This window comes from Nelumbo nucifera, chromosome 5 (assembly GCF_055504915.1).
Source record: "Nelumbo nucifera cultivar China Antique chromosome 5, China Antique-T2T, whole genome shotgun sequence".
NCBI classification, from domain to species: Eukaryota; Viridiplantae; Streptophyta; class Magnoliopsida; order Proteales; family Nelumbonaceae; genus Nelumbo; species Nelumbo nucifera.
Window position 1 is genome coordinate 12,230,786 of NC_142653.1, and position 13,124 is coordinate 12,243,909.

Sequence of the window (13,124 nt, forward strand, 5' to 3'; positions counted from 1 at the left end):
TAATATGCACGAAACCAACGAACGAACGAGTAGAGAGAAAAAAGAGAATTGTCTGAGAGGAGAAAGTCTCGAAATATAGAAAGAGAAGAGTGGGCAGGCACCAGGGCCAGGCCGAAGTGGACAAAACAACGGTTTCCTGCTTCCTAAATCCTGGTGGTCGTTTCCGGTCCAATATTGGAGTAAAGTGGATAGGAAGCTCTAAGCTAAGGAGTATGGGGTCTGGCCGTCTGGGAGTCTACCTGGTGACCGGAGCGATCACCGGTACCGAAGATGGAGGCAGAGATCCGATCTCGGGCTAAAACGGGGTCAGAGACTCCGATTCGAGGTTCAGGGCAGGGGCGGGAATATGGGATAAACTCGCAGTTTGCCCGCCCCACCGCGTGCATTGTGTGGGGCGGAGATGCGAACCGGTAAATATGGACTGTTATGTGATGGATGGGGCAGTCTGCAGGAGTGTCAGATGTGGAAGGGGTGGGGGCCACAAAGATCTTTCGGCTTTATATGAAATGTGTGGATTCGTCGTCATTCGTGTGGGAAAGCTCTTTACTTGACCCAATTGCCAATTGGACCGTGGTTTTTCTCAACTAGTTTTTAGCTTTCGTATGTTTGAGCAATTTCTTTTACTTGTCAATGAAGCCATGAAGGGGTGTTCCATTGTCAAGCTAAGAAACATAATTAAATGCCAACAAAGAAACCCAGTCCTCCCTTTAACATCAAAAGATTAGATAGATAGACTACCGTTTATGTGATTGGACGTTGTCTATATTTATATAATATATAAGAAAACATTCATACACAAGTAAGGGAGTTCGTCGAACCATGCATGGTGGATTTGCTTTGAATTTGATTGCAAATTATAATGACTCAAACCTTACTACTACAATTGGATTCAGATGGTGATGATATGATCCATTCATTTGATGTATTGTGGGCCATGTGGTCGAGCATATATTGGTAAATGCTTGTTTATGTTTAACTGTACATTTTCTTGCCGTAAAAAATAAAAAACAATTGTACATTTTCTTACGTTAGCATTTATTTATTAGCAATTAGATTTAGATAGGAGAGCCCGCCGGCCCCACACTATGGATTGTATGGTTCCAGGTACCGACAGCTAACAAGCTTGCTGGAATTCCAGTCGGCAGACGATCATCAAATCAAAGTGTCACACGTGGTCTGACATGGCCATGTGGGCGCTAATCAGAAATCAGAATCTTTGCCACTTTTTTTTTTTTTAATTTTTTTAATCAGGGGGCAGGCAGGTACCTAGGTACGATTTTGACCATTGCAACACAACCATACATCTCGTTTCGTTTAATTGCATCTTCATTATTGAATTGAATACTATTAATCTGATACTCTGATATGATATGAGATCCCGAATCTCGTGGAAGGCAACTATACGGTATAAATTGCATCAGGATTTTGAACAGTATATGTAAATTGCATCAGCTCCGGTAACACCCCTACCCCCCCGAGTATTGTCAATGAATCGTTGAACCGTACCTACCTAAGAGGCTAAGAGACACAAGTCCCAGTTTCAAACGGATCTAGGTAGCGGTTGTTTGGTCGAGTGGAGAGCTGTGTGAAATTGCTTTAGACTCCCAGCCTCCCAGGGAGGGCCGGAGCAGTAGTGTATATGCAGCTGGATCCAGGGTCCTGGTTCTAAGCTCGGGGGCAGCCTCAAGTGACAGGTGGAGAGGTGGGAGTGGACTTCATCAATGGAAATGATGGAATGGATATGTTAGCACTTAGCACTCTACCCTCACTCCCTCACCCACCCCGATTTGTTTCTTCTATGTCGCCGCTTGCGTCGCTTCCTTAATCCTTGGTTCTCACTTAATTCTCGGCTTCTCCCTCACTCAGAGGCTGAGATGATACGACACGTTCTCTACCATTCTCTTCTTTCATAAATAAAAATCCCAATAAATAAATGGGGTTGCCTTTCTCTCTCTCTCTCCCCCCTTCATGGTGGGTCTCATAATGAAGATAATGATGGTTTCGCTTTTTTTAGAGAAATGTATGGATAAATCCATTTTAGATTTATAATTCCAGTCTAGCCTGCGCAGAATTTAGAATAACATGTAAACTCAATTTCTTTTTAATCTTAGGATAAGACTCCCACGCCAGCTAAGAATTTTCTCTTTTAAATTCCAACACCATTGATCATTCTTTTTAGAATTTCACACAAACCAAAAATATATTTTATTTATAAAAATGTTTTAACAAGGAAATATGGACCTAAGCTTTTCACGTGTTAAACATAAATTCCGATGGCTTTAGGTGTCGTATGATAAGTCTTTTTAAAAAGATCTTCTAACAATTAAATTACCGAAAGAGTAATTGAGTTTTTGAGGTATTATACTTACAAATCATTAGGGGTGTCAACGGTATTTGAAAAACCCACTAAGGTGTAAATGGAGTGGATCATGATTCAATTCAAATTCAAATCCTATCTTAATTTTTCGGATTCATATATCCTCATGCTTAGAATTTTTGGATCCGATTAGATTAAATAAATAGGATTCATTTAAAAATCGGATTGAATTTGAATCATCGCCTTATCCATTATCGACTTTTCTTTGTATAAATTATTTTACTTTTTTTCTTTTTAATAACTTATTAAATTTTATAAACATATGGGCATTCAAATTGAATTGAGATAGATTCGGATATTCGACGTCCTAAATGAATTCGAATTGATATGAGATTGAGATGCCCATCCTGATCCGATCCATTTGCATTCCTAACCCGAATTTCTGCTCATTAAGACATTGAACCCGGTGACCCACTCCAGTCATCGTTCATTGATGAATTCATATTCAGGAGTCAGGAGTCAGGAGTCAGGACCACCAACACCATTATCAACCCGTTCAGACGACTTTCAAAGACCAGAGTTGATTGCAGAGATTGGACGGTTCGGATGAATCTGAACATTATTTTTGTTCAGAATCCGTACATGCTCACGTGCTGGTCGGAATTTAAACTTATGTTTCTTCTTCTAGACTGTAGATTTTAGAATTTGAAATTGAAGAAGCTTCCCGACGATACGAGCGTGTTGTTTCGTTTCGGGCCTTTCTTCGGCACTGCGCTCTTTTTTCCTCCTTGTATTCACTCTTTTTTCCTTGAAGCGCGTTCCAAGTTCTGACAAAACAAGACAGGCCCCCCACATCCACGAGTGCAATTTGTTTCATCAATTCCGACTTTGAATTTCGCTCCTTCACTGTGTGTATTTTATATTTGTACTCTTCTAAAACTGAGCCTTAAGGTTCCATTTGGAAAGAATGCAAGTGACGGTTGATGCATTTATACATTCTGTTTCAGTTTTGTAAATATCTTATCTGGTAATAAGGTATTTATGTAAATGACAACATTTACTTATTACAAAGACGTATTTGCTTTTAAAATGAGAACAAAATATGCATTTAAAAAATGGGTGCAAGTTTTTTTTTTTTTTCTTTACATTCAAAGCTCATCAATATATGGAAAAAGTGAATTTCAATCTTAGGATTTATGTTTGCATCTACTATCACAAGATAAAAAATACAAAATTATCATTATAAATTAAACCAATTTTACATTTTTTATATTTACACCCTCAAGCCAAACGGAACATTGGAGTTGGAACAAAACAAAAGGAAAAAGGTCCTTTTAGGTTTAGAAGTAGAATAGCCGAAAACGGATTCCGCATTCTGTGCACCCATGGGTGCATTGGTCGAGTGCACCCGCTGATTGCATTTGGCCACATCGAGCTCGGCGTCGAATGTGTAACAATCAAGTTTGGAGGTCCGTCAATTGATTCCGTCTGATTCAATCGGATGACAAAACCCATTCATCTACCTTCACGAGTTCGAACTCCCCCTCCCTAAACCCAAGAAGACATTTCCGTCGTCTTGCTGTCTCCGTTGTTGTGGCTCCGATGCTCGCCAACGTTGAAGTCGTTAACGCCGTTGACAGCTTTCCTATCTCTATTCCTGAGCATAGTGTGGGTTCGACAACGGCTTACTCCTGCATCCATAGCCGTTGGCCCTTTGCCGGACACAGGAAATCACAATTGAAATGGGAGAGAGCGGTTTAAATCATGTGGACTTCGTGGTGGAGAAACCAATTGCAGCCTTGCAGGGATGTTAGTGGAAGAGCAGTAACTTACCATTGATCACTAGTTGATCCTTTGCCGGACACAGGAAATGTCAAAATGGCCCTTTGCCGGACACAGGAAATCACAACCAATCCCTTTTCATCGAGTTATAACATGAAAAGGAAGACTAAATCGTGTTTTGTGTGGCCGGTTCAACCAGCGAAACCCACGGATAACGGAGAAAGTCTTCATTAATTCGCGGTTACTACTGACGAAATGGCGTGTTCGCCTTTCATTGGTGGGTGCACTCGTCCGATTAACAGAACGCGGATGAAACCAACCGAGTTGACCCCTATCCAAGTACCGCGGTCCACGGGGAGAGTCTTCAATCTAGGCGAGGCAATTAGGCATGGGTTCCCTTTTGTGTTTGACTTTCTTTCATATTTGACTTACTTTTTTAACAACAACCTCTCTTTGAAATTTCGTGGCCTTCTTGCATGTACTCCCACTCAATACATCCGACGGTTAGGATTTTCTACTTACAGAGTTTATTGATAAAAATGGATGCATGATATGATCCCTCAAGATTAAAGACCAATTCCAAATCTAAGAGAAATTACCCGTTAGTCAAGTCGTAATCAAAACCCGCACATTTCGGAGTTGTTATAAAACAAACGGAGAGATAACGCCAATTCTACTAAAAATTTATAAATTAAAAAAAATTGTATTAAATATAAATTAGCAAAAAATATTGCAATTAGATATAATATAGAAAAAATAATGAAAAAGAAAACACAGAGGAGGGGCCAGGGGGTGGTGGGTCATACAAGTGTGGGGTGCACGTCCAATGGACCAGAGAATATAGGCTATATGAGCTTTTCTATCAATTCGCCTGTCTACTTCAATGTACTTTGTTTCTTCTTTACAGAAATGTCAAAATGGTTAACAAACAAACAAACAAACAAACAAATTGGGCAACTTAGGAGGGTGGAGATGGATTGGACTAGTACTACTCCAAAGCCATTATCTTTCTTGGTGGAGATTCAAACAGCCCAACTGATAACTGAACTTCAATTTCTTCTCTCATCTCTGCATTTAATTTCTCTTCTCTTTCAAGTAAAATTTTATTCAACACCCTAAACAAGCCCATACTCTAATTAAATAATTGTATGGCAACAGGAGTAATAATGCCAACAGTGGGCTCTTTCCTTCCCCTTCACTCAACTTAGAGCAGGTTTTCCCACCAAAAAGAGAGAAAAAAGAAAACAACAACTTAGAGCAATGATATCCCTAAAAGAACCAAGTTCTATCCTATGATCCTATCCCATTCCCACCCACCCTTGTGAGCTACAACAAGGTGGGAGAAAAGGATCACCCACCTAAGAGTTGAACTTAATCAGAGCTCTCTTGATAATTAACTAAAATTCAAATACAAAGTTAATCAGTGGGAGAAACTAAGGTTTTATTGGTTGAACTTGCTTATATGAGTTAATTTGGAATGAGCTTCTGGGTGACTTGTACTAAAATAGACAGTCTTTAGCTAATAATAGAGAACTAGAAAATCTGTTATTTCCACCTTGGCATCTTACCCTACTTGTTTGAGTTAGCTGTTAGTAGGAGGCTAAATCCAAGGAATTAAACAAAAGAAAAGGAGACCCAAACCCAATCGGACTATTTGTAATTTCCTTGCGCAAATTTAATAAATATTTATGAACCCAAATGCAGGTACAATTCTACATCAGATTATAGACTGAAAGTTCATAATTATATTTATGGATAGTATCTAAAGCAGATAACACAAAGCGAGAAAGTTGTTTTAATGTTGCTTTTTATTTTGTTTTTATTTTTACATATAGATTTTATTTATGTCACGCTTGTGCGTTGTATCTCGGACCTCGGCATCGGCCTCTATTAATTTAGACTTGTTCTATGTTTGTTTTCCCTGATGGTGGTGGTGGTGTTCTCGGTCAGATGACGGGGTTTCGCTACGCAAACGACAATAAATAATTAAGTAAAATAGATTTAGAGCGACGAAGAAGTCGAGAAGGAAAAGAAATAGCTCAAGACAGAAACTCCTCTGTCTCTGCCTAATGCTAAGTTGCAGAGAAGAGAAATAGAGTGTATCTGTGTGTGTGAAAGAGAGAAGAACCTCAACTCCACATGCCCTTTCTACCTTTCAGAAAGGATGGCAGAGGATGTATGTTTCTTCAGCAAGGTCTGTGTTATATGCAGCTTCTTCTCCTTTATTTCTCTTTTACTTTTTTTTTTCTTTTTTTTTCAGAGATTTTGTTTGGGTAAAAGCTGTGAGTTTTCTTGAAAGTTTCCTTTTTTATGTTTTTGTTTATCATTTTCCATCTTCCTTTGCATGATCAACAGTCCAACAGATGGGTTTATACTTGTGTAGAGGATTTGACAGGAGAAAGTTTGCATTTTTTTTCTTCATTTTGTTGAAGAGGATTCAAAACAAAATGAAACCCACATTGCCTTTCTATTATCTTTCTCTGTTGTAGATTTTTATGGGGTGTGGTTAAGATGGAATTTGTAGTTTTTTTTTTTAGTTTGAATTTCTCATGACTTGCAAAAATCATTTTCTGTTACAATGATGATCTGGGCACATGTTTCTTTTTCCTATTTTTTCTTTGCTTAAAAAAGTTTTCTTCTCTAGCCATCTCAGATGGAGGAGTGTGTAACTGGGTTACACCCTTGGGTCATCGTAATAACATCAGAGTTAACTTTTGATTACAGGATGCCCTCATCATAAAGCCCCCCAAGAAATCTCCATTGGTATTGAGGATGGTAGTGTTAATGTTTGCAATGGTTTGTGGTGTTTATATATGCTCAATCTGTCTAAAACAAATCAACACCCATACAAAGATGGTAAGCGTCCAGGTGATCGATAGGCCTTGTCATGCTTCCCGTATCGAAGAATGGGAAATTCCGTATGTACATTACCCAAAACCCAACACCTATAGCAGGTAATAGAAACATCTTTTCCCAATGTTTGAATTTGTGGTCACATTTTGGATTTACTCATTTGTTAGTTTTGGTGCATTTAGCAGAGATGAGTGCAAATGCAATCCTGTGCGATTCTTTGCCATCTTGTCGATGCAGAGATCCGGGAGTGGATGGTTTGAAACATTGTTGAACAGCCATATTAACGTAAGCTCAAATGGGGAAATCTTCTCTGCAAAAGACAGGAGGAGTAATGTTTCAGCAATAGTGAAGACACTGGATAAAGTTTATAATCTGGACTGGTTCAGTAGTGCATCCAAGAATGAGTGCTCAGCTGCAGTTGGCTTCAAGTGGATGCTTAATCAGGTGAATTTTTTAATGGAATTTATGATAAAAAAATCCTATTTTATGAGAGAGAGAGATTGCAGCACTTGTTTTGTGTTTCCTCTGTTCTTTACTTGGTCATTTTTTTATACAGAGTTTGACAGTATTCTTCTAGTCTTATGACCTTATCCTTTTACATCTGTTCTTGCTGAGATAGAAGGAAATATTCTGCATATGAAGATTTGGTCCTGAGTTCTTTGGGTATAACTCCTCATGTATCTATATTAATTTTCAAAACAAGGGTGTCTTAAACATGGATAATCAGAGATTTATATACTCAAGTAATGTGAAGACTTTATCATGTTAACCTTGTATTCCACAATGGGGAGGGGGGACTGTACTGGATAGTGGAAACTTGTATTTAATAATTTAATTAAAGGTAGTTGTCATAGCCCTATGTTTTAAAGTTGCTGCTTTGTGGCTCAGTTCCTTTTTATAGGCAAAACTTTAATGATATGCACAGAAGAGATTTTAATATGTCAGTGCTTCAAGGTGGTAAGATTGCTTGCCTGGTGAATTCAGGCTGGCTACATAGAGTCTCAGTGAAAAGATGCTTCATAAAATGACAGTAAAATTGTGCTTAGTTTCTAACATATTAGGGTCAGAAATGAGCATATATACTTTCTTCCTTTGTTAATAGGACACCTCAAAACCAATGGATATAGTCATGCTAACATTGGATCCATACTGATTCTTGTCAATTGGATGACACTTTGCCACATGCCAAGGTAATAATACTTTCCCATATGCTAACCGTATTTAACAAGAGGGTCGGCTAAAGAGTTAGATGAATGAGGTATCCATCTGAACAGTGTATTTTTTGTCATATCTGCATCACTAACTAGTAACTACCAATCCTCTTGAAGAGAATGGCTTCTACAATGTATTTGGAAATATATAGAATAAGTAGAATACTTAATCTTCAGTTGTTTGAATGCACCATTATCTTTATTTGGTTTTTAATCATCAATAATTTTCTTTTCTTTTCATTTTCTATGTGTGTGTGTGTGTGGGGTGGGGGGGGGGGGCATGTTATTTTCTTCACCATATCATTGACTTTTCTACTGATGATTTCTTTTCATGTTGAAATGTGCTTAATATTGCTGCCTTTTTGCTGATAAGGATGGTGATTTACCTTAACAAGATTTACTCCAATAGATTAATTCCTTTTTTTATCAATACCATGAAAAATTTTATTAAAAAGAGAAATAGATACAGCTTTGGGTAGCCTCGGCTACCCCATTACAAAGATAGGCATTACAACAAAGGCAAACCAAGAAGTAAATCTTGAAGCATTACAACTGAGCCCCAAAAACATTGTGTCCAATAGACTAATTCTAGATAGTATTGTTTTCTTCTTCACTGGGTATGTGGATAAGCACTAACAACATGAAAAAAATTACTTTCCTTTGAATAATCTTCTCCACTTGCATCTTTGATATGTTAAACTTAATTTTGCAATTCAAACATAAAACCTTTGTTATAATTGAGCATAAAAATTGAAAAAAAAGTTCTACTTGATTTACTTTCTCCAAGGATATATTCATCATATGTGGCCATACAATTATATGTTGTGCCATGTTCTATCCATCAACTCTGGTTGCTGTTTTTGATTTTGATGCTTAACTATAATTTTCCAAGTCTTCTTCCACTTATATACCAAGGCCATGTCCATAGTATATGTGGGTATTATAGGCTCCATTTGTTATGTTTTGTGAGTGAAAACGTTGATGAAGACATGTGTTGCCATTGCCATTGTCATGACAGGGTGTGATGGAGCATCACCAAGCAATAGTGGAGTACTTCAATAGGAGAGGTGTTTCTGCAATATTCCTCTTCCGAAGAAATCTTCTGCGCAGGATGATTTCAGTTCTCGCAAACTCTTACGATCGAGATGCTAAGCTACTAAATGGGACTCACAAGTCTCATGTGCACTCACTAGATGAGGTCTCTCACTCTCTCACATACACACACACCTGCAAGATCTTGATTCATTATTGTTGACTTTTTTTTTTTTTTGATAATTGACAATTGTTGACTGGTTACAGGCTAAGATACTTGCAAATTACAAGCCCATAATTAATGCCACACTACTGATATCCGATCTGAAGCAAGTGGAGGACACAGCTGCCAAGGCTTTAGAATATTTCAGTAGTACACGCCACACCATTCTTTACTATGAAGATCTTGTAACCAATCATACAGTAAGAAATCTATTATCTGGCATTGCCACTAATCCTCTATTTCTGATGTCAATGTATGCATTACTTTGTATAATGTCATGGTCCTACTCTGTAGTCATTTTCTGTGAACATTTTTCTGCAGAAGCTGATAGATGTTCAAGAGTTCTTGAGAGTGCCAGAGATGGATCTGAAGAGCCGTCAGGTGAAGATACACAAGGGGACCTTATCAAATCAGGTTGTAAACTGGGATGATGTCCACAAAACATTGAAGGGGACACAGTATGAGAGTTTCCTCCACGCAGACTATTAAATGTGGTTGACCTCACAACACTTGGGTAATGTAAATTACACCTTTCGTTTTTGTTTTTGTTTTTTTTTTTTTTTTTTTTTTTTTTTTTTTTGTCACAAAGAGCAAAGAATAGAATCCCACTCCCTGAAAATTTTGGTCGCGGCAACAGGTTTGATGCTTCCTTTTTTTCTGTTTCCTTCAATGAGTTCAATCCTCCCAATTTACACTTGGTTGAGCCCTTTGTTCTTTTTCTTTTTATCTTTTTTTTTCACACAAGGACGTCATGTAAAATTTAAATTAATCAATCTGAGTGAATATCAAAATCTCAGAAGTACAATCTCAGATCTTACTTGGATCACCTTTTTCTACCAGTTTGCATTATTTTCCGCTTGCCTACTTGAGATATGTAGAATAAAAAATAAGAGGAAAAGCTGGCATTAGATTGCTCAGCCTTTTGGCAGACTAGGCAAGTTGAAAAACTCGGTTTATTCAACTCTTTTTAATTATTGCGACTCATTTGAGACACCCAAAGTTTATACACAAGAAATATTCAGACATTCAATCATATAAGAAGACAAGAATTTGATTTTTTTTCTAAATTATCCAGTCTAATATTATGAGTACAACTTCTAGTTCACCATCTTCTTGCCTGAAAAAGTGAAAATTGCAAATGCATTCACAATTTCACATCTACGCAGAAAACCACTTCTTGGCTTCTTACTAGCAAATTATAAATTTGGTTCCATGCACCAGAGTCCTGAAGAACAATCTGTTTCAGAAAACTTGGGATGCAGTACGAGATATATATTTTCCTGGGTCGTCGATTTTAAAACCTTACTGAATTGTGCACCTAACATGGTGTAGTAAATTAGGTGCCGAAGTGCCATTGGCATTAATAAGCAAAAGGTCAAAGTTGGCATCCCTGATTATGAAGCCAACCAAACCATAGAGGTCAGAATAAAACCAGCCGTTTTGGCCTTTTCCCACAATACGCTCAATGAGCATAAGGAATCGAGTCGGAACTTGGAATGCCTTGGAATTATTGAACAAAGGGAATTCATTTGCAAGTCACAACTTGTATCAATGCACAAAAGAAGCGTTTGATGGATCAAAGGAAATCCACCGTCGTACCTAACCCCATCGCATTTGCGTGCAAAATTGCATCAGATCAGATGGAAGAAATCATGTCAGAAGTGTTAATAGAACAAAGATGTACGAGTATGACTGCACGTCAACTACGTACCATATAAGATGAAACTAATAGACTGTGTTGAGTTGAGCCTTAAATTCTTTAGTTGCTGAAAATCTAGAGGCAAAACTTCATAGTGGTCTGTGGTGGAAATAGAAGGGTTGGGCCTGACCCAAATACATTATGTTACATTGTTAGGACATTCTCTATTATGTATGCTTTAGTTTAGTTTGCCGCTCAATTTTTGTATACTCCATTGCCATTTTTCTATAGTGGATTTCTACTCCTCCATCTGTGTGCTCTATTTTTACCATCTTTATGATCTCTGTTTTATTTCCTTTTTTTTGCACCATTAGAATCTGTATTTCTGGGTTTTACGTAACACTATGTTACATGGTTAAGGACTCAAGGCAACACATATCCGCGTCCTTTACACTACCCAAGTACCCATGTCCATCAAAAGCATAGCATAATACATCTGTTTTTAAACGTATTGCTACGATACATACTATCATATTATCAATATTTTGAACCTTATTGCACGTTATACAGATGTCTGAAGCTAATAGGCACTTCTACCAAAAAAAAAAAACTAATAGGTAGAAACAAAATCTTGATTCTTGAAAGCTTTAATTGAAAATTGAAATGGATTCCATTCCACATGACTTCTAAACCACACAAACCAAGTGTATTCCTAATTGTGAACATATATCAGACTGTCCATCATCATCCTTGTCAAGTTGTCACACCAAGTGAGGCCAATCCCATTAATGTTCTGTTTCTGGGAACGCCCCTTGACGTCCTTTATTACTAAAAACGACACACTAAGATTTTTTTCGTCTAGATTCCACAACTGCACAGATAAGGAATTTCAGCGTGAGAATGGGGCAGCCCGGGAAGAAACCTGGCCTCTTGAATTTACTCCTTTATCATTTCTTTTGAATGAATGTAAGTTACAAAATTGATACAATCTAAATGCTGAAGTGACGGAATACCAACCACTCTATCAATCAGTTTGGCATACAGGAGTAGTTTTTTGAATAACAAAATGGTCTACAATTCGAACAGTAGAAATTGGGTCCTGTGACACAGCAGTTGCACTCCACTTGCTAGGAAACTTCCTCAGATGGCTCAGTTGTTGTCTTGGCTCCTGATCCCAGTCCGGATCTAGTTTCCATTCCTTTGGAACCTGCAAATAAAGATGAATTAGCCATATTTGAAATTCTGATCCAACAGGAATTCTTCTGGAACCTGCAAATGAAGCTAAACCAGCCAGATTTGAAACTCTCAACTACCAACTGTCACCAGCAATTACTAATGATTTGAAACTCAAGTTAATTGCAGCTGAAGTTCCTTTTTTTGACAGGATCCAGCTCCACTGCTACATGATTAACCTAAAATAGTGCTGGGACAAGGTGATGAAGTTGGGGCATAAGTCAATTCTCAGAAACCTTGCAACATTTTAAGAAGTCTACTTAAATTTTCTATTGTTAGGTGCTCCAAGTGGTCCAAGCAGATTATTACCTTATCAACAGCAAGGGTGAATACTTCAAGGTCACCATCATGGGTGACATGGCAACGGGTGAATGCCTTGTAATTTGCAATACGGAGTGATGAGAAGGCTTCATCAAAGTGAATCTGGAGCCAATTTATACAGATGTACAAGTAGCTTCCAAACACCAAGGAGACCACAGGAGTTGAGAATACCCAGAAGTAAAGGAAGACCGAAGCATAGTAAATGATGGCACCCCCACGGGAGAGCGACTCCATCCCCTTCTTGCAGATGTTGCTCCTAGTTACAGCCATTACCTGAAAAATGATCCCGCATTTATTTTAATATGTTTAATAGAAGTACCTTGAGAAAAAGTTTCTGGAATGAGAGAAGCATGCCCACCTCTGGAACATCAAATGCAGACATCAGATACTTTATACATGCTGGGTAAAGGCCAAATGTCCATTGCTCTATACGAACACGGAGACCAGTTGGGTCTGGGAAGTGCTCACTCTCAACTGATCGGTACCATTCGTATAAAGTGTGATATCCTGGAG

The 13,124-nt window shown here is 38.1% G+C and overlaps 1 protein-coding gene and 1 pseudogene across 3 annotated transcripts in view; one reads left to right on the plus strand and one right to left on the minus strand.

Annotated features, from left to right (window-relative positions):
* Window positions 1-6,022: 6,022 nt before the first annotated feature.
* On the plus strand, window positions 6,023-9,994 carry LOC104605719 (uncharacterized). Of its 2 annotated transcripts, none has more exons than XM_010270605.3 (6): window positions 6,023-6,293; window positions 6,824-7,053; window positions 7,138-7,396; window positions 9,182-9,361; window positions 9,463-9,618; window positions 9,740-9,994. In XM_010270605.3, the coding sequence occupies exons 1-6, from the start codon at window positions 6,264-6,266 to the stop codon at window positions 9,905-9,907; spliced, it is 1,023 nt and encodes a 340-aa protein (XP_010268907.1). In that variant the 5' UTR covers window positions 6,023-6,263; the 3' UTR covers window positions 9,908-9,994. The 2 variants fall into 2 exon arrangements, with proteins under 2 accessions (XP_010268907.1, XP_010268898.1); XM_010270596.3 differs by having other exon boundaries at window positions 6,128-6,293; window positions 7,135-7,396.
* A 2,129-nt stretch (window positions 9,995-12,123) lies between these two features.
* Window positions 12,124-13,124, minus strand: part of LOC104605707 (uncharacterized) — a 28,538-nt pseudogene continuing 27,537 nt past the window's right edge. The window contains exons 14-16 of the transcript XR_016076228.1: window positions 12,970-13,118; window positions 12,600-12,884; window positions 12,124-12,264 (exon numbers count right to left, since the gene is read on the minus strand). The product of XR_016076228.1 is annotated as an uncharacterized LOC104605707 (transcript). The remainder of the gene's footprint in view (window positions 12,265-12,599; window positions 12,885-12,969; window positions 13,119-13,124) is intronic.

Excerpts from the sequence above, each read along its gene's own strand:
- LOC104605719 (XM_010270596.3), top strand. The coding sequence starts at position 6,264 with ATGGCAGAGGATGTATGTTTCTTCAGCAAG. Across the intron at positions 6,294-6,823 it reads ATGTATGTTTCTTCAGCAAG|GATGCCCTCATCATAAAGCC; the intron begins GTCTGTGTTATA and ends TTTTGATTACAG. Across the intron at positions 9,619-9,739 it reads ATCTTGTAACCAATCATACA|AAGCTGATAGATGTTCAAGA; the intron begins GTAAGAAATCTA and ends ATTTTTCTGCAG.